The sequence below is a fragment of the Lepidochelys olivacea genome (assembly GCF_965140295.1).
Source record: "Lepidochelys olivacea isolate rLepOli2 genome assembly, chromosome: 8".
NCBI lineage: Eukaryota > Metazoa > Chordata > Testudines > Cheloniidae > Lepidochelys > Lepidochelys olivacea.
The window spans coordinates 47531107-47551355 of record NC_140418.1 but is presented as its reverse complement, the minus strand read 5'-3'; the positions used below and the strand labels follow the sequence as shown (position 1 = coordinate 47551355).

The following is a 20249-nucleotide window of genomic DNA, read 5'->3' as shown; positions in this document are numbered from 1 at the left end:
GTGACAGAATAAGGGAGCGAGGGAAATTTCAAGGAGGTTTTTCAAGAGAAAAATACCCAGCATTCTTCTCATGACACAGCAATGAGGTTGCATCTCTCCTGTTAATTTCTGTTCCTCTTCTATTTGGCTTTGTTCCCTTCCACAGAAGCCCTCAATTGTGGAGCCCCAGAGGGATTTAACCTGTCCCTCTCCTCCTCTTCAACATCTATATGAGATCACCCGCAGAGGCTGCGAGACCAGTGGACTCTGCTCCAATTGTGTGATATCTTCTGCCCACACAGCCATTGACACCGCACAGATGGCTCAATGCCCATAACAGTGAAGCTGTCTCAGATTTCACAAGTGATACTGGCCAGAAAGGGAAGGTGCTTTGTAGCATTAGCCAGGACACTGACCCTCACTCCCAACAAAGACATCAACCCCCTTTCACCGCAGTGCTATGCCACTGCCTCAGCGCAGGGGGCTGGACTAGATGACCCTTCCTACCCTACGATTCTATGATTCTATGAAGGCTTGGGGTCCTTCTGGGCTCATCACCCTGGAATGCCCAGGTAGCAACAGCATCAAGAAATGCCATCTTCTGTCTTCATTGCATAAGGAGACTTCACTTCTTCCTCTTGGATGAAACTCTGGCCACATTCATCACGTCCTTACTGGTTTATTGTAATCCACTGTGTCTGAAGCTGAACATGGAAGCTAGGTGGAGGCTTCCTCTGGGGCAGGACAAGCTGCCATAAGTATGTCATCCATGTTCTGGTTGCTTCTCTGGCTCTCGGTCCAATTCAAGGACTTGATCTCACTTTCCATGGCCACCAGTGGAGTCAGGACACCTCTGCATCAGCAACTACATCTCCATCTATGACCTAACATGACAGCTGAGCTCCTCTAGATAATGCCTCTTACAAAGCCCAGGGCGAATATAGGAGAACCAAAAATAAAACTTTGATCAGTTGAAAGGGTCTGGCGGTAGAGTAAGCTACCAGAGGAGATCAGAGTAATCTGGAGCCTGGCTACTTTTCAAACATGCTGCAAAGCTCATAATTTTTATAAAACATTTCACACCACAATTGAACTCTTGATGTTATGTTAAAAATACTGTTTAAAAAAATTGACATATCCCAGTAGAACTTGAAAGTGGGTGAAGAGCAGAAAGGCAGAAAGACAGACAGACAGACAGATAGATAGATAGTCAATATCACAAGTAAATGCTATCATTAGAGCTGATTGAAAATTGAATTTTTAATTAAAACTTTCCCTACAATTTTGGTTTTCATTTAGTTTCTTCTCTGAAATTTCAATGAAAAAAATATTGTCACCATTTTATTTTTTTGAACCAGCCCTAATGTATCCCAAATCCTCCTACCAGTAGACAAGGGGGAGAATTGTTGGGGTACAACAATGAAAAAAACAGTCCCAGCATAAGAGGCAGTTGAAAGCTAGTATCACAAGAAGCTTAAATCAATGTCAGCCTCTGATACCAGCACTGATAACAATCCCCACCAGTTTACTTTCACAATTCAGCCTATCGCATGTCCATAATTCTACAGTGATAAAAAGGAGGTGAAAGCAGGTCTCTGAGGACTGGAGGAAGAAGGATCCAAGATGAGGTATGTCCTGGGCAATGAGGAACAGATGATGTATTTATCTGGCTTATTTGCAGGCAAGGATGCCCAGTGCTAAGGCTGCCAAGTATCCATCACTCCCAGCCCTTTATATGAAATGTTAATTGTCAGGCACAAATCTAATTAAGGGCGGGGTGAAGGGGCAACAATCCAAGTCTATTATTTGCTCCCCTTCTAAAATAGACTACTTAAAGTAGAACACTGGATGAGAGGAGCCATTTCATGTGGTTCGAGTTACAGGCGAGGAACGGCAAGCAGCACTCCTTGTATTTTTAGTTGTTGTCACATTATGGTCAGCTAACAAGAGGAACCCTGACAGCAGCCACATCAAACCCTGGCCTGTCCCAACACAATGGCTGGGCTGGCATGGGGTCCAGCAATCACTCCAGGCCCAACACACTCAAGAGAGATCCTCTTGATCTGGCATGTCCCAATTCCAGCTGCCCCTGCATAACAGAACATGGGTTTCCGCCGTGGCCCTACCCCAGAATTCCTGTCTGCAAAGCTAAACCACTTAAAGATACCATTCCCAGTACCACAACTGGTACAACAACTGCTGTATCTGTCAATGCTCCCTTGGCAGGCTCAGGGCCAGATTCAGCTCTCAGCTACACAGATGACAATCTGGATCCGGATTCACTCTGAGAGCTGAATTTGCCCCGTTATGCAAATAAGACAGGCAGATGAGATAGACCAGCAGAGTATAGAATTACCTGGCCTCCCTTTTGCATTCTTCCTTATTCAGGGCCAAATTCTGCCTGACGGTACACCTGGGAAAGGGTGCACTGGACCTCCCGCTGCCTAAGAACCTGGCAGAACTATGGACTATAAGGTGGATAGAAAGCTGGCTAGATTGTCGGGCTCAACAGGTAGTGATCAACGGCTCCATGTCTAGTTGGCAGCTGGTATCAGTGGAGTGCCCCAAGGGTCGGTCCTGTGGCCGGTTTTGTTCAATATCTTCATAAATGATCTGGAGGATGGTGTGGATTGCACCCTCAGCAAGTTTGCAGATGACACTAAACTGGGAGGAGAGGTAGATATGCTGGAGGGTAGGGATAGGATACAGAGGGACCTAGACAAATTGGAGGATTGGGCCAAAAGAAATCTGATGAGGTTCAACAAGGACAAGTGCAGAGTCCTGCACTTAGGACGGAAGAATCCAATGCACCGCTACAGACTAGGGACTGAATGGCTAGGCAGCAGTTCTGCAGAAAAGGACCTAGGGGTTACAGTGGACAAGAAGCTGGATATGAGTCAACAGTGTGCCCTTGTTGCTAAGAAGGCCAATGGCATTTTGGGATGTATAAGTAGGGACATTGCCAGCAGATCGAGGGACGTAATCGTTCCCCTCTATTCGACACTGGTGAGGCCTCATCTGGAGTACTGTGTCCAGTTTTGGGCCCCACGCTACAAGATGGATGTGGAAAAATTGGAAAGAGTCCAGTGGAGGGCAACAAGAATGATTAGGGGACTGGAACACATGACTTATGAGGAGAGGCTGAGGGAACGGGGGATGTTTAGTCTACAGAAGAGAAGAATGAGGGGGGATTTGATAGCTGCTTTCAACTACCTGAAAGGGGGTTCCAAAGAGGATGGCTCTAGACTCTTCTCAGTGGTAGCAGATGACAGAACAAGGAGTAACGGTCTCAAGTTGCAGTGGGGGAAGTTTAGGTTGGATATTAGGAAAAACTTTTTCACTAGGAGGGTGGTGAAACACTGAAATGCGTTACCTAGGGAGGTGGTGGATCTCCTTCCTTAGAAGTTTTTAAGGTCAGGCTTGACAAAGCCCTGGCTGGGATGATTTAATTGGGGATCGGTCCTGCTTTGAGCAAGGGGTTGGACTAGATGACCTCCTGAGGTCCCTTCCAACCCTGATATTCTATGATTCTATGATTCTATGAGAACTGCAGTCTCTGAGCTCAGGAGACGCAGGGAACACTCCAGGCCCATCCACCCAGAGACACACACTGTTCCAGAAGGGCATAAGGAGCAGTCAGAACTGTGGTGCTGGCCAGGGCAGGTCTGGGGCACAGTGGGAATAAACTGGATGAAGAGGAGGGATCAGGGGCTGCGGTGTGGGAATAAAGAGATGTGAGGGGAAATAAGGAGGGACGCCAGCCATTAGGAGGAAAGGAGATGGAACAAAGAGCGATTGGTGAGGGTGGAAAATGGGGGAAAGACATCGCTGGAGGAGAAAGTGGGGAGTAAAGAGGAAATGCTGGGGGAAGGGCTGACAGGAGCTACTTGTGGGAAAGTGTGAACAGGCTCTGAACAGGGGCAGATAAAGGGAAAGTGAGTTCATGGGGCTCATGCCAACCTATAGTAGCACCCCATCAGGTTCCCTCCTGCCCAGAGGCTGCACACCCTCTGTGGCTGCCCTGGCCACCCACACAAGCCACCTTTGGCTCCTCTTCTGAGGGGAGCAAGGGACAAGGTCCTGCCTCCTCACGCTGACTCCCACCACTGGGTGAGACCTCCTGAGCGAAATCCGGCCTCAGGCCCATGCCTCTGGCCAGCGTTACATCCACATAGGGCTTTGTAAAGGAATGGCTAGTATCACATGCAAATTATCTATAGGCATGCAAGCTAGCCAATGAAATAACTGGCATCAAAGGTCACCCAGGGAGCCGCACAACCTTTGAGGGGCTACATGAACCCAATAAAGGGGTGCAGGCACAGGTGCACATGCCAAGGGACTCCAAGATAGAATCACCCCTCCTAGTGTTGCCCTACATTAGCATATCTTTGCCCCCCCCACCCCCGCGTTCTCCGGGCTGGGCCTCAGAATTGCATTGCGCTGATGTCCAACCCCTCAGGGAACTTGGGCTCAGATCCTCAAAGGTATTTAGGCACTTAACTCCCACAACCGAGGCACCTAAATACCTTTGAGGATCTGGGCCTCTGCATTTCCCATCCGACTTCCCATTTTATTCACTCCCATTGGTGTGGAAAAGACCCCACAAACATATGGTTGCCAGAGTATGCTCCCTATAAACTAAAATAGCATGAAACCCTCCCATAATTAGCGCTCGTTAATTTAATAACCTCTCCTTAAGGATAATGGCAACAAACGTGCGTTGTTTTTTAATGGCCCAGTGTTTAACAGACATTTAGCTGGTTTGTTTCATTGTTAAATATTCACACTGAAAGAAATGACTGTGAGCTGGTGTTGCGGGACCCTGGGATCTGCTGAAAAGAGTCTGCACGGTTTTATTCCAGGAGGAAGGATAATTGAAACCCTGTCAGAAAAACCCTTACCCTGCCCTACAAATGGGGGTGAAACTCTGCTTTCTCAGAGGCCATCCCCTCTTTTAACAACCAAGCAGATGGTTCAAACAGAAATTTCTAAATGCTCCCCTTTGCCCCATGCAAGAGGCTTTGAGCGCTAGACAAAATACATTAATTGGAGGGCATAATTGGAGGAGGGGGAAAGGGGCCCAGACCACCCCTTGGCCCCTGACCACAGATGGAAAATTGAGCAGCATTGCTTCCATGCACTGGCTTGCCTTCTCCCACACTTTTGAAATCCTTCCAGTGCCCTTGGGTACCAGCCCCCCGCCCCCAGGGAGAAGTGAAGCAGGGGGTGTCTGGAACCCACAGGCCCCAGGAGGGTGGAGAACTAGATTCAGGCTTTTGGTGCTGCCTGGGGAAGCAAGGATGCAGAAGGAGGAGGGAGGTTTCGGGCTCCCAGAACTGCCTGACCCCTGGTGGGGATGGTGCTCTTTAGCCTGACTGCCTCATTGGGTATGATCTTGGGACTAGGTGTGGTGGGGGGAGACTGCAGGGCTGGGTTTAGGGGCAGAGCTCAGTATGGGGCAGAAGAAGAAGAGTGGGTGTAGACTGGGGTGCACGGAGGACAGCGTGGGGTTGGGTGTGAGGCAGAAGGAGAGGAGGGGGTGTAGATCTGGGTGCACAGAGGAAAGCATGTAGCTGAGTGCATAGGCAGTGTGGAGAGCTCAGACCTGATATGGGGGAACCGCGTGGGAGAGCTCAGGGCTGAGTACATAAGGACAACTTGGGGCTGCATGCAGGACAGGGGAGGGAGATCTCTGGGCCCCCTCCTTAGAAAACACCAGTTGCATCCCTGAATCCATGGTGCACTCATTCTGCACAGCTGCAGGGCAATGGGGAATATCTATTATGAGCAGAATCAGAATCCTGGACCAAAACACTCCTGAACTTGGAGGGTAAAACCCAGGTCTTAGTTTGCGCATAGATTTCCATGACCATTATGATCATCTCACATGACCTGCCAATACAAACCAAAGAACATCCCTGGGTAATTTCTGCATCAAACCCATAACTTGTGTGACTGAAATAGGTTCAGAGTGATCAAGCTGAGCCCATTATAAAGAAATCTCTAAACTGTGATCTTGGATCTCAGATGCAGCTCCAGGCTTTCAGCACATGCCCACTCTAAACATCAGAATGTGACCAAAAGAACCACCAGACAAAATGCTAAGGTGAAATACCGGTTCCACTGACATCAATGGCAACCCCCCCTTGATTTCAATGGCATCAGGATTTCATCCTTAAAAAACCAGAAGTGCATTGTTAGCTCATGCTGAGGCTCCGAATTCTCCTTTCCAATTATGCTGAGACAAAGTTCCTGACAAGAAATGTCATTGTGAACTAATTGTTTAATACTGGTGTGACTGTGCTTGATAATTACATTTTTGGAAGGTATTAGTGGAATCCCTTTCCTAAAGGTTGTAGGCTGAGGGAGCAGTTATGTGATTTGCAGCTAATTGTTCAATTAGGTGTGTTGATTATACACGGGAAGTCTGCAATGTAACAAATTAGATGAGTAGTGATGATGGTTGAAACCACTTCCCTTCTCATCCACTGCAACAGCAGCCTCAGTTTCTCATTTAATTTATTCAGAGCGTCATAGACGTTAAGGCCAGAAGGGACCACTGTGATCATTCAGTCTGATCTCCTGCATAACCCTGGTCTAAAACCTCACCCAGTCATTTCTGCATCAAGCCCATAACTTCTGTTTGAGCTATGGTATGCATTTTAGAAAGACAGCCCCTCTTGATTTGAAGACTTCAAGTGATGGAGTATCCACCACACTCTTAGGTAGATTGTTCCATGGTTAAATACGCTCACGGTTAAAAACGTACACCTTATTTCTAGTCTGAATTTGTCTAGCTTCAGCTTCCAGCCACTGGATCTTGTTATGTCTTTTCCTGCTAAATTAAAGAACCATCTACTTCCAGAAATCTCTCCTTCTATAGGTACCGTCAGACCACAATCAAGTCATCTCTTAAGCTTCTCTTGGATAAACTAAATAGATTGAGCTTCTTAAATCTCTCACTATGTATTGTCAACCCCAAGTGCTCAAAAATCACAAGTGAGATCCCCTGACTTCATGAATTGTTTGTTTTTTAAAAGTCCCAAGATTTTTAAGCCAAATACATTGAGGTTTTTATTTGTCTTCCAGCTTCTGAGCCTTTAGGACCACTCATGTCACTGTTTTGAGCTTTTCTCTGCAACCAGGAGGCTATAAACTTACTTTAAAAAAAAAAAAAGCTGAGATGCTTGCACAATCACATGACTCCAGGAGCTGCTGCTTCAAATAAAACATGCAATATTGGTTTCAGAGTAGTAGCCATGTTAGTCTGCATCCGTAAAAAGAAAAGGAGTATTTGTGGCACCTTAGAGACTAACACATTTATTTGAGCATAAGCTTTCGTGAGCTTATGCTCAAATAAATTTGTTAGTCTCTAAGGTGCCACAAGTACTCCTTTTCTTTTTATGTAATATTGGGAGACTCGAGATTACACTATGAGAGTTGGCAACCCAACAATGTACCCTGCAACAGCTTGTGAATAGAGTTCCTTTGGAGAAGTATCTTCCATTTACTTAGTACCCAGAAAAAATGACAACAGTAATAATGCGTAGAGCTTTCTAAACTTTAGGCCAGATCCCCAGCTGGGGTGAATCATTGAACTTGAGGATCTGGCACATTATTCTTAACAGAACCCCTACAAAGAGGACCGGGATTATTAACCCAATTGCACAGATGCAGAAAAGGAAGCACAAGATAAGGCTCAGTTTGTTGAATTAAACCACCGGCCTGCAGTGGCCCATGGGGAGCTGCAGGGGGGATTGTGCTTTGGGAAGAACAGTCCCTTCCTACAAGCCCTGGTGTATCGGAGCAGCATGCACTTCACACTGTCCCTTTGGAGGAGGCAACCTGGCACTCCCAGCTCTGCTTTACACTAGTATTAAAATGCAAACCAGAGTGATATCACAGAGAAACATCAAGGGGCTGGTGGCTTTTTTCTCCCCAGAGCTTCCATTCCTTGCAGGTGAGAAAAACAAACAAACACCTAAGCCAGCCGGAGACTAAATAAGAGACATTTCCTTTAATTAAGGAGAATATAAATATTTCACTAAGGGATTTAGGAGCACAAATCCCACTAAAAGTCAATGGAAAATCTGCCCCACAATTGCTTGGTTGCCTGTCCTTTCTCCTCGGTCATTTTCTTGCACTGTAAATACCACTGAGTGCTGTTTTAATGTTGCCACATAAAATCATGTTCATGTTTTTACCTTGTAAAGTCTGTTTACATTTAAAAAGGGAGGGTCTCAAACAGTATCCCAGCTCATTAAATTGGGCGGGGGGGGCGGGGATTCTGAAAAAGAAATGTTTACAGTTATTGTTTAATTCTGGGCTGGGCCTAGATACACATTAAACTTTCAAGGGCTCTGATTTTCAGCCCCTGAGCCACAAGAAACAAACATGCTTGTCAATGTATGGTTTTTATTTTTCTGAGTGTTATTTTTCCCTCTGTTTTATTTTACCAGCTGTGGTGCCAAAAAAAAAAAAAACCCTAAGCAAACGGCTGTGACTGGCTTCACAAGTACAGCTTTATATGAGCAACTACAGATGTAGTTTTGATCTCTGAGTAATGTGTTTGTACCCCAAAAATAAATAAAATACCAACCCAAACTCCAAAGCAATGATGAAATCCAGAATGTTTATTGTGATCTTCGTTTTTAATACTGAAAAACATCCCAGCATAGGCGCCGACCTCGTGGGTGCTCCGGGGCTGGAGCACCCATGGGAAAAAAAATAGTGGGAGCTCAGCACGCACTGGCAGCCCCGCGGATCAGCTCCTCCCATCCCTCCCAGTGCCTCCCACCTGCCGCGGATCAGCTGTTTAGCAGCATCTAGGAGGCGCTGGGGGGGAAGGAGAAGCGAGGGCAGGGTGTGCTTGGGGGAGGAGGCAGAACAGGCAAAGCAGGAGCGGGGGTGGGGTTTGGGGGAAGGGATGGAGTGGGGGCGGGGCCTGGGATGGAGCAGGGGGTGGAGCATCCCCCAGCAACTCATAAAGACGGCACCTATGCATCCCAGTTGCAACGGGCATCCTGCCCCAGATTAGGGCCTCATCCAAAGTCAACGGGAGATATTGCACGGATATCAATGGGCTTTGGATCAGGCCTTTAATAATTTTGCCAGTCATTGGCTATATAGAAATTTAGACTTCCCTTTCTCGACCTACTTCCCTTTCTAAACAAGGTCATTTCTTCCAAGGAAAGGATTTGCAAAGTCTCTTGAGATTTACTGAGCTGTGCACAGTTTGATTTGGTGTGAACGGCGGGTGATCGTAGTGTCATGGTTGCTATCTTGGCCAACAACACGCAGGGGATTGAAGCAGAGACATCCAGACCTGAAACCCGAGCTGTACAGTTGAGCTAAAGAGCCAGCCCCCTGAGGCGGAGGTTATAACAGACTCCTATCCTCTGTGGTTTGGGTACCAGGAGAACAGGTAGTACATGCTCAACACCAACACCAATATTCCACACTGCTCCTAAAATGTCTGACCCCAACTGCTCTGTAATGATCAATTTCACCCGCAGGGGGAAAGGTCTCAGCTTGATTCACAAACACATGAAAGGAACAGTGAAAACTTGAGGCCAGATTCTGCTCCCCCTATAGCAAAAATACCCTGGACTTCAAAAGACGCAGGCCCTGGATTCCAAGTCAGGGCGCACTCCACAGGACTTTGTCATCTTTGGGTGAAATTCACGCCTGTGCCGGTGGCCAGCACAAGTGCCATGCACCATTTAAGACCTATTAGTTCACAAAACAAGGCTTCAGAGTTCCTGTTTATAAATGGAATCTTAATTAGCTGGGGCCGGCTCTACGCACATGGGCAAATTTCACCCAGAAAGTGAATTTTGACCCTGAAATCACAAGTATGCACTGTGCAAACCTGATTCCAAGATGCACCCTCATCCACTCAGGCAACAGAAACAAGCCAGCTGACCTCTGTGTCCAATCCAAAGGACATCAGTTTCAAATTTCAAATGCTTGCAATGATCGGCTTGCAAATCATCAGCAGACCCGGCATTATTCAGAGAAATCAGTGGGCAAATAATTTCTAATGACCTGGTCAACTGGAGGAAATTGAGGTCTGTTCATGGACAGAAAAAGAGGTGACCCGGGCCAGATAACCACACGCGCCACAAATATCTTCCTTAGGCACTAAAATAAATTCTGCAAATTCCTGAGAGATTCAGGGCATTTGAAAGAGGATGCTATGCCAAGTGAAGAGGGGGTAAGAATATTTAAATACTGGCTTGTTTGGCTGCACCATGAGGTGAGCAATACTTGGGGCCCTACCTAGGGGCAGAGCAGGGGGTATTACAGACAAAGTGGTCTCACGGGAGCCCCTCTGCACCAAGGAAATGGTATCTGCATCAGCCCTGCTTAGTGCAGAAGGTTATGAAGTGAGCCAGGGAAGGCTCCCCCTCCTCCCCACACTGCCTCAGGGCTGTAGTCACAGCCTTCTAGTGGCTTCACAATTCCCTGCCATGGAGAGTTTGGGGAAGATGGGCATTCCCAGCTCAACTCCTCCTAACTAAACACGAACGCAAATAAAAATTGTAGAACTAACATAACATTTCCCATCATCCTTCAGTCTGCCCCTTCGGAGCAGGAAGTGTCTCTAGTACTCTGTTTTTACAGCCCTATCACAATGGGTTCCCTATCTTGGTTGGTGGGTAGGCACTACTGTAGTAAACATCATTCATTCATTATTCCCCCTGATTCTGCTATCAAGATACCCAGGGCTTAGTGCTGTGTACTGAACAGCAGGATTAGGGTTTATGTGAGTATTTGGATTTAGGCAACTTCAGTATTTGCAATTGTTAATGGACTCCCCCTTCATGCTTTACGTTCAGGTGCCCTTTATAAAAGCTTTATAAAGGGGTAATAAATGATTAATAGATGTTTTAAGAAATGGTTAATCAATTATTACACAGGCCAATAAACCAGCTGCTCATAACTCAGGCTGGGAAGAAAAGGTTGTCCTGCCCTGTGCGAATTTTGGACATTTTGAAAAATTTTCCCCATATTCAATTGGGCCGAAAAGCCACAGTCTGGAAAAGTCACCTCGACTCAACGCAACGGAAACTTTCTGTTTCAACAGCGTCAAAATGGGAGATTTTGACACAAGTCTTGAAACTTTATTTTAAACCAAACATTTTTCAAGTCGAATGCTTCACTGAACCCAAGGCTGCTTCGCAAATTGGCATTTTTCGGTGAAAAATATTTTGTTGAAAAATCCCCGACCTGCTCTTATGAGAACCATCTGTAACACTGTCTACTGATGTGCTTATATCTGTCCATAAATACATACTAGACCATCTAATACTTATTCATAAACCCTTTCTAAACTCTTTATGAATGAAATCTTAATCCCATGGCAAGCAGAGAGAAATGCTGTGGATACTGGGGAACTGTAACTATTTATCTTAGGTAAAATGTTTTTTTAAAGCCACCATAAAGTTTGTCCAAATCCCTCATCTGGATAATTTTGTTTTAAATCAGCATCTAGATACATCAGTGAAATTCTGGCCCCATTCAGTTAAATGGCAAACCTCCCATTGACTTCAACAGACCAAGATTTCACCATGGGGCCCAATCCTGCTGGCACTGAAGTCAATGAGAGCTTTCCCATTGATATGTATGGAAGAAGGTCTAGGCCAATAACTATTTTACATTCATAAACTCTTATTTAAGTACCCCTGGGTGAGATTTTGGATGTAATATTTAGGGGCTTACCTTTGGAAATTGAGCCAACAGAACTAACTTATAAATCACCTACAATAATAACTAACCATTACAGAATCATAGATTAGTTTAGAATAATTAGATGTTTCCAACATTAACTGCTCTCTCCATGTTAATTTTGTGCTAATAATGCCAGTACCATACATATCAAGACGGTGGGCCTGTTTGTGTGCATCTCTATGTGGATCTCAGCCAGAATATATCTTCTAAGCAATTGTCACTAAATCTGGCACATGAAGAAATCAAACTATAAGCAGAATGAGAGGAGGATTAGTAGGTTTGGAAAATAGTTATTAAAAACATACAAGTGTGGGAAATCTCAATACAGCTAAAAGAAACTGAAAGAGTATAGAGATCTTTGGGGGGGTTTCCCCCTCTTCCCTATGCTGTCACACTAATTAAAGAGATCTGGTTATCTTGTATGAAAACAATCTACAGACCCACTGTAACTCATATTGTCTCATTCTGTTGTATTCCCTTGACTTCTGTATTTTTCACCTCCTTAAAGGTCTAATCTTGTTCCTACACGATTCAATGGCAAAACTCCCACTGACTTCAATGGTGCAGAACTGAGCCCTTAATACTTAGGTAACAACTAATTTAATTTATAATTATACTGTCAAAGGGTTTTTTTATTTCTAGTAAAAAGCTAGTAATAAAATGAAACCATCTCATAATTAGAACAAGTGGGTATATTCACAAGAAATTGGCTTTTCATTTGTATACATCTCTGAGTATCTATCTATCTATCTATCTATCTATCTATCTATCCATCTATCTCTGGGTTGGAACCATTTTCCCAAGTAGTTCTTACTCATGCAAAGAGTCCCAGTCAGCCAGATCCCCTCCACTTGATGGAAATCAGCATTGCTCTGTGCATTTCAACAGAGCTATTGCAATGTGCCCCAGTTGCAAATCTGGCTCAGTGACTACACTGTGACTGTTTATTTCAATAAGGAAGATCCATATAAGTAAAGGCAGCAGGATTGGGCCCCTTTTCTAGCTAAACGTTCAGAAGCCAGGAAAACAGACATATATAAGGCACAACCTAAAAAGCCAAGCCCACGGCAACTTAGGCAGGTGTTTATATTGTGACATTTCATCATATTTTCCCATCACTACCATAATAGCAAGGAAGTATGTTCTGAAGGCTCATTTTCATTTTTTTTTTAAAACAGAAGACACCTTATATTGCTTTTAATCCCACAAAGTACTAAAACTTGCAGCTATATTTTTACCAGTGGATTAACAAAACACACACATACCAAGTCCTGAGACCAAAAAAACACAACCGGTTTTCATTTTTTTAGCTGCAACTCTTCCTTCCATTTCAGCTTCAGAGAGTTCTTTCCTTGTTTCCTGAGTGTTTGAAAACAATGCCAAGCTTCCACTCTCACAAATTCTGCATCAAACTTTACTTGTAGCTGCAGTAATTAAACTCATGTCCTTAAAAGGAAGTTACAGAAGCCACTTTAGCGAAATATAAGATTTGCCCTGGAATACACTCGCCTTATTAACATGGCGAGAGAAGAACTTTGCCAGTATACTCAGTTTTCTAATAAATCAAATACATTTCCAATGTTCCTGAATGAATATCATGGGGCTTGTCAATATGTGTATTATTCTCATGCATAAAAGTCTGAACTTTGACTCCTGGGAAGTGCCCTGTTAAACAAGCCCACTAGCCCACAAACTTGGGTGGCCACTGATGCCTCTCTAGCATACTGGACATTCTGGTACTTCCGGGAAGGGCGTAGGCCCACCCTCGCCTATGTGACCCCACCCTGCCACCCAGAGGAGGAGATTTTGAAGAGCCATTGGCGTGACCTCACATGCATGGTCACACCTCCTGGGGCAGAGTGGTGCATTCTTTGGTGTTGCCCATCCGGGATTCAGCACAGGGGACAAACCCATAGGAAAAAAGAGGACTGTCCAGTTTAACGTGGGACAAACGGCCGGCCTCCCACCAGCAAACCCCTGCAACACACAAACTAAACAACTCACAGAACTTGGGGAAATGAGTCCCAGCATTAAACACTGAAAAGCCTACAAAACTGCTACTGACGTAGGTGGCAGAGGGATCTGGCCCCATTTTTCTGATTTGCCAAAGGCTTAATCCAAAACCCCTTTAAAGCAGTAGGTTTCTTTCCATTGGCTTTAAATGGGCTTTGAAGCAAGCCATCCTGGGGGTCCAGCTCTGCCATGTAGGTAGCGCCCATAGTAAGAAGCAGCATGCAGGCCTGGAGGAGCTATGCAGGAAATCTCAAGGCCTCCCTAGCAGCCACAGGGAGCCCAACGCAGGGAATGGGTTGGGAAGTGGGAAATGTCACCTCTGCTGACCTGCCCTCAATGTCAATGCTTTTAAGAGCATAATTTCCAGAGCAGATACAAAACTTCTTAACTGTTCTCTGTAGATACATCACACAATGATTATGGTACCAGTGAGCTACTGGCTCTCGGTAGAGACCTTACTTGCCACCCTTTGGTGAATTATTATGCATATACCTGATCCGGGGAATCCCTGTAAACCCCCATGCATCCCCTCTGTCCAGTTGGCATCAAGAGGTCCCTGGGGCGGTGCAGTCTGGAGGGGAGGGTGGGCCTGTGTGGGTGCTGTGTCTCTGGGAAAGTAGCAGTTCCTGGGCCACTCTTGTGTCCATCCCTTATGCTGGGGGAGAAAGCTCCTTGCTCTCCAAACATCCCCACAGCCCTGCATTTAACACTGCAGAAGGATTTGAATGGGAAATAGAACAAGAGGGACTCCCCTTCCACCCCTCATCCATCCCAGTATATACTAAAGGCCATGTCCTGTGGTTCTCACCCAAGTCAAACTCCTGCTGAAATCAAGAGAAGTCTTGCCTGGGTGAAGACTTTAGGAGCAAGGCCCCACTCTCTGTCTTAACAAGAAGGTGCCCACTCTCCCCAGGGTTTCCTGCCCTGCACGGTTAGTCCCAAGACTGGAGATATGGATTCCATTCCCTGTGGGAACTTGGCTAAATCACCTAGAATGAAATCCTGCCCCCACTGAAGTGAATGGGAGTTTTGCCATTGAGCCCAAGGGGGCCAGAATTTCGCTATTAATCTCTGGGTGCCTCAGTTCCCCCAGCTGTGCAATGGGGATAACAGCACTGCCCTGCCTCACAGGGGTGTTGTGAGAGTGAACATAGGGAAGACTGGGCGGTGCTCAGACACTGCAGTGATGGGGGGCCGGTAAGCTCCTTAGATAAATACTTTTTGTGCTTTTGAGATCAAGTGAAAGAAACCAGGAATCCCCATGCCCTGTAATCACCCTCTGTAGGGCCACAAAGGCCTTTCAGGCAATTACAGTCCCATTTGCAAAAGCCACTGACGCCCTTTTAGGAACCCGTCGGGAATCCCGCTGACTTTCCAGGGGCTCCCGAGGGCACCGGGCCCTTCTGAACCTGGCACTTCGGCCCTTGCAGCACGTGCAGTTGTGTCCCCCCCCCCGCCCCGGTCTCTAGCCTTAGCAGGGCGGTGGGCTCCCCTCAACAGGAAACAGACCCAATCTCACCCTCTGGGGGTCCGGCTGCGCCCCCAGATTGTCCCAAACACAGAACCGCAGCCCAGACACGGGGGGCGCTTCTGGGTGAGAAGCGACGGAGGGGAAAAGCCCCCTGCAGCCCAGGCCACCCTGGCCAGCTGCTGGGCATCCCCCTTCGCCCGTCTCGGGCGGGGGGCAGAGCTGGGTCGGCAGCCGCGGGCCTGCGGGCGGGCGCGTTTGGCCGGGGGGGGCTCGGGCTCCCGCGGCGGGCACCGCAAAGCAACGCGATGCGCCCGATTGCCACGCCCCGGCCCTGGCTGCCCCGGCCCCGCAGCTCGCTTCTCCCGGCGGATCAGGCCCGGACCTGCGGCCCCCGGCCCAGGGCCTTTCTCCGGGCAGAGATCGCGCGCTGGGAGGACCGGGGGCCGGCCCCTCTGTCCGCCCGGCCTGCCGCCCGCGGTCGCGCTCAACTTACTTCTCGTAGTCCAGCTTGCAGTAGAGCTTCTTGTCGCGGTAGAAGCAGGTGGTCTCCAGAGGCTCCCGGCACGAGGCGCACTGCACGCAGCGCTCGTGCCACAAGCTGTCATTGAGCCGCAGCAGAAACCGGTCCGAGATCACCCGCTGGCAGCCCTCGCACACCGACCTGGGGCTCGCGGCTCTGCCTGCGACCAAAGAAACACAGGGAGCCGTGGCACCATGGGCAGCGCAGTGGCCCCTTCCCCAGGCCCCCCTTCCCCGGCGCCCCCCGGCTGTGGGTCTCCAATGAGCCGCAAGCCACTGCCAGAGGCTCCTTGGGCTTGTGGTGCCGCTCCTTGGAAGAGCTGCGGGGGGGGGGCAAATCGAAACGATCGTTCCGGTTGCGGGGGCTTTTTCCTGGGCAGAGAACTGCTCTAGTAATGATCCAGGGCGAGAACTGCCAGGCCGCCCTGACACAACCCCGTGGGATTTGCATACACGCGCCTTAGACATATACACCACGCGGGGACACAGGCGAGACAATACACTGCCCGCTGTATCCCCTCCGCAACCGAGCGGGTGCGAGTCAGGCTCGAGTCTCAAGAATATGTTGCCTTTTTCCCCCCTAAACGAATCTGTAGGAAAAGAACAAAAATATTTGACCTCCCAAAGATGGCAAAGGATTATCGGCAGGACAAGGGAGATAAACATCTCGATGGCAAGCGGTTAGTTTTTCAAAGAATTAACCTTCCTTAGTTAAGTTCGTATTTATGCACACGAAAGCGCCCCCCCCGCCCCAGTTTAGGAGCTATCCCTCCCCCCAGTTTAGGAGCTATTCCCCCACCAGGTTAGGAGCTATTCCCCCACCAGGTTAGGAGCTATTTCCCCCCCCCCATGACATTTTTTTTAAAAAGTGGCATTAAAGGAGTGAAATGTTTGGGGTCGAAGTAATCATAAAGGAACCCGTTTGACTCCGGAGATAAGGAGAGAATTCATAAATCAACAAAAACCAGGAGCAGATGTCATCAAAGGGGAAATGTAGAGCCTCCCCCGAACAGAGAAGTGAAATGAAGACGAAAAAAGAAAACACTTCAGCTCGTTAAAAGAAGAAATTTCACCCGTTTGAATGTTAAGATTTTTATCAACAAATGAACTGTGGTACTTGAACACGAATTTAGTTTCGAGTCACCTATTCTGGAGTTGGGTATTTCTTACAAGGACTAAACGTTCTTCGAAATATGCGTATTTTCCCCTTAAACTCATTATCTATCTAATCAATATAGATAGATAGATAGATAGATAGATAGATAGATAGATAGATAGATAGATAGATAGATAGATAGATAGATTCCACAAATATGTAGTGTATATATCTTATCTATGTACAGTATGTATGTGAGTATATATGTATGTTTATATATATATATACACACACACACATTATATATAGTTATAGATCGATAGTAGAAACAAAAATTAGTACAGCTAATCTAGAGAAAGGCGCTATAGAATAACAGGACTGGTATCTGAGCTGGTAGATTTGTACACATTCCATCGATATAAATTCCACAGTGCTCTCTGCACCAATCTGTGATTTCCAACACTGTAATTATTATGTTTATTAGTGTTGCTAATCAAAGCAATAGAGCGAGATCTAAGAGGTTCATTTTTTTTAATCCATTCATTTTATAACCCTAAAATCGTAAACTAGGTGGATATTTTTCATTTCTTTTAAGCGTGGGGGAGACAATTAAAAAACAAAAAACGACTCCGTGAAAAATCACCCGTTTTCCTGAATCCCCGCCCAATATTTTGGAAGGCAATTTTCAAATAGTTTTTATTTTGATTTTGTCAAGGCCTAGTTAACAAAAACAAAAGACAATCCCGGGAGAAGGAAAAAGCAGAATCCCTCGCCTGTTCCACGCCACAGCGGCTGCGGATTTCAATCCCTGGTTCTTCTACACTTGATTTTATTTCAGGTTTCAGAGTAACAGCCCTGTTAGTCTGTATTCGCAAAAAGAAAAGGAGTACTTGTGGCACCTTAGAGACGAACCAATTTATTTGAGCATAAGTTTTCGTGAGCTACATCCGATGAAGTGAGCTGTAGCTCACGAAAGCTCATGCTCAAATAAATTGGTTAGTCTCTAAGGTGCCACAAGTCCTCCTTTTGATTTTATTTGTAACTTTCTCACCGGTGGGAAATTAGTTCTAAGGGTTGGCGCGGGGGGGGGGGCGGTACGACGGATAATGTGTGCACCTAACTGGGCTGTTTATTCTTGGTCACTGGAACCTGGGCGCGTGCTAACCAGAGTGAAATCGTGCAAACTTTTGCTGAGGTTCTAGCTAAATCCGATTTCTTGCCTTCTCGCTCAGAGAAAGCGAGCCTGGGAGAGGCACGTTCACACATGCATTCGGTAGCGGAGTGTGGGAAAGGCAGGGGAGAAAAGGCCCGATTTTTCCTCAGCTTGAGGCTAGATCGTGATTTCAGGGGGAAGCTGGATCCGCGGGGCTGGAGGGGCGTCAGATTTCACCAGGGGCTTGAAATCAACCATTGCCCCAGAGAGCGCACGAAAGAGAGCCGAAGCCCTGGTCTCTTACCGGGGCAGCAAGGGGAGAGGAGCTGCGCAGCGCCTCACTTAACAGCCTTTTCTTTTCTCTGTCCAACGGGTGGGATGCGGGGTCTCCCCCCGGCCCCCTCAACCTGGCCCTGGGGCGAGATCAGCACGGGAAGTTTCTTGCAACTTACCCAGCAAGGAGGAGAACGGGGCCGAGGTCTCCAGCGCGTTCTGCAAATTCTCTTCCATTTTCAACCCGTCTAACATGGTGAGGGACCGGGAGGGGAGTCAGCCCGGCTGCAAAACAGCAATGGACACGCGGCGCTTAGACGCACCCCAGAGCCGGGCTGGGGCCGAAATGGACAAGGCGGTGGGGGGGGAGGGGCTGGGAATGGTGTGGGGGGGGTCGCTACACGATCAGATTTTGTCCTGGGCCGGTTGGCTCTTTGCAAGAACTCCCCTGGCCTCCACCTCCGGGGATCCAGGGCTGCAACTTCCCAGCTGGTCCCCTCACAGCGGACCCCGCTTCAGCTCCATCCCCTCTTTGCAGGCGAGGCGAGGATCCATCTCTACCGCCGCTCCGAGCCGGGCCCAGGGCAATTAGAAAGCCGCTGGGAAGCCCCGCAAAGCCCCCTCGCTTTCCGCCCAGTCCCACCCCACCGCGGAGCTCGCTTACCTGGCCGGCGAGGGGACAGTTGCAAAGTAGCCGCAAAGGGGGAAGCCCTGGTTCCTGCGGGCAGACGCGCCTGGGGAGCCCTGGAGGAAACACCGATTCCTCCCCTGGGCCGGCAGCCGCCGCTGCAGCCCCCCGGCTGCTCTTCGGCGGCGCTTTGCCCTCCTCCTCGCTCCCAGAGCCCTCCTGCCCCGAGACCGACTCGGGCCGCTCTCCCTGTGCAAAGCGATCCCGGCCGGGTTTGCTCCTCGGGGTGGGGAGCTGCAGGTGAGCGGGAGGCGGTTGCCTGGAGTTGCTGGCATACGTCTGCGTCTCTCTCGGGTAGGCTTCCCCTAGCAGGTCTCCTCGGGCCCTGCGCTGCGCTAACCTGTGGCAAAGCGAGCTCGGGTCTTAGCTCTCTCTTCCTGCTGCGGGAGCTGGTCTCATTTCCTGACTCTGGTACCTCCCAGTCTCATCTCTTAAGTTTCCTCCCCATCGGCAACTCTCCTGCCTCACCGCACCCGCTCTCTCTCCATACCAGCCTGCTCCCTGTCTCTGCAAACAGAGCTCTGAAATGAAGAGAGGGGACACAGGGTGCAGTAAAGACGTGTAAAGCACCCACGCCGCATGCATATTTAATAGTGGGGGGGGAGCCCTACACCCATGCAATATTAGGGTGGTACATCTAACCACTCACAACCGGGAAATGCTCAAGTTAAGTTGGAATGTGCAATCTTAGCATCCCAGTGTATGCACTAGGATAAAATCTTTGGGGGAAACCCGAGCTCCCTTGAAATCGAGGGCAAACTCCCATTAACTTCAGTAGGGCTGGAATTTCACCCTTTAATTTGGAGGTCGCGCTATTCTTCAACTAATACTGTATATCTTACATTTAAACAAAAAAAAACCGTAACTAGACGTGTGTAGCATTTTGTTTTCCTACTTCAGCTGTACAAACAGTACCTGATAATCATCGATAGGGAAAGCACCCTGGAAAAAGTACTGAGGCAACATATTTCAGATGCAGGACAGCAAAGCGGAGCCAAATTTTAACTCTGAATTCCGTTTTTGCCTGATCTGGAGCTAAGTAAATCTCCCATTCATTTTAAGGGCAGCTGTACCTAAAACATGCAAGGTTTAATACCTTGAAAATATACTATAATTGTTTAATACAATGAAATAATTAGTTCTTGGGAAAACATATCATTTTATGTCAGACACTGAAACAATAAAATCCGTTTGCAACTTGACAGGTTAGAATTACCGTCTTAATGTGAAATACACCCTGCCTCGAAAGTTATCAGTATCAATGTTAGATGGATTCAGGAAATTAAAGAACCCGTTTTGCAATATTATCGTCATTTCATTTTGT

General features: G+C 47.5%; 1 protein-coding gene across 1 annotated transcript in view; it reads right to left on the bottom strand.

The window, feature by feature from the left end:
* LMX1A (LIM homeobox transcription factor 1 alpha) overlaps positions 1 to 18984 on the bottom strand; it is a 142069-nt gene extending 123085 nt beyond the window's left edge. Inside the window, exons 1-3 of the mRNA XM_084636416.1 lie at positions 18902 to 18984; positions 18417 to 18522; positions 15690 to 15876 (exon numbers count right to left, since the gene is read on the bottom strand). Coding sequence (XP_084492542.1) covers positions 15690 to 15876; positions 18417 to 18492 — 263 coding nt within the window. The 5' untranslated portion in view covers positions 18493 to 18522; positions 18902 to 18984. The remainder of the gene's footprint in view (positions 1 to 15689; positions 15877 to 18416; positions 18523 to 18901) is intronic.
* Positions 18985 to 20249: the final 1265 nt, after the last annotated feature.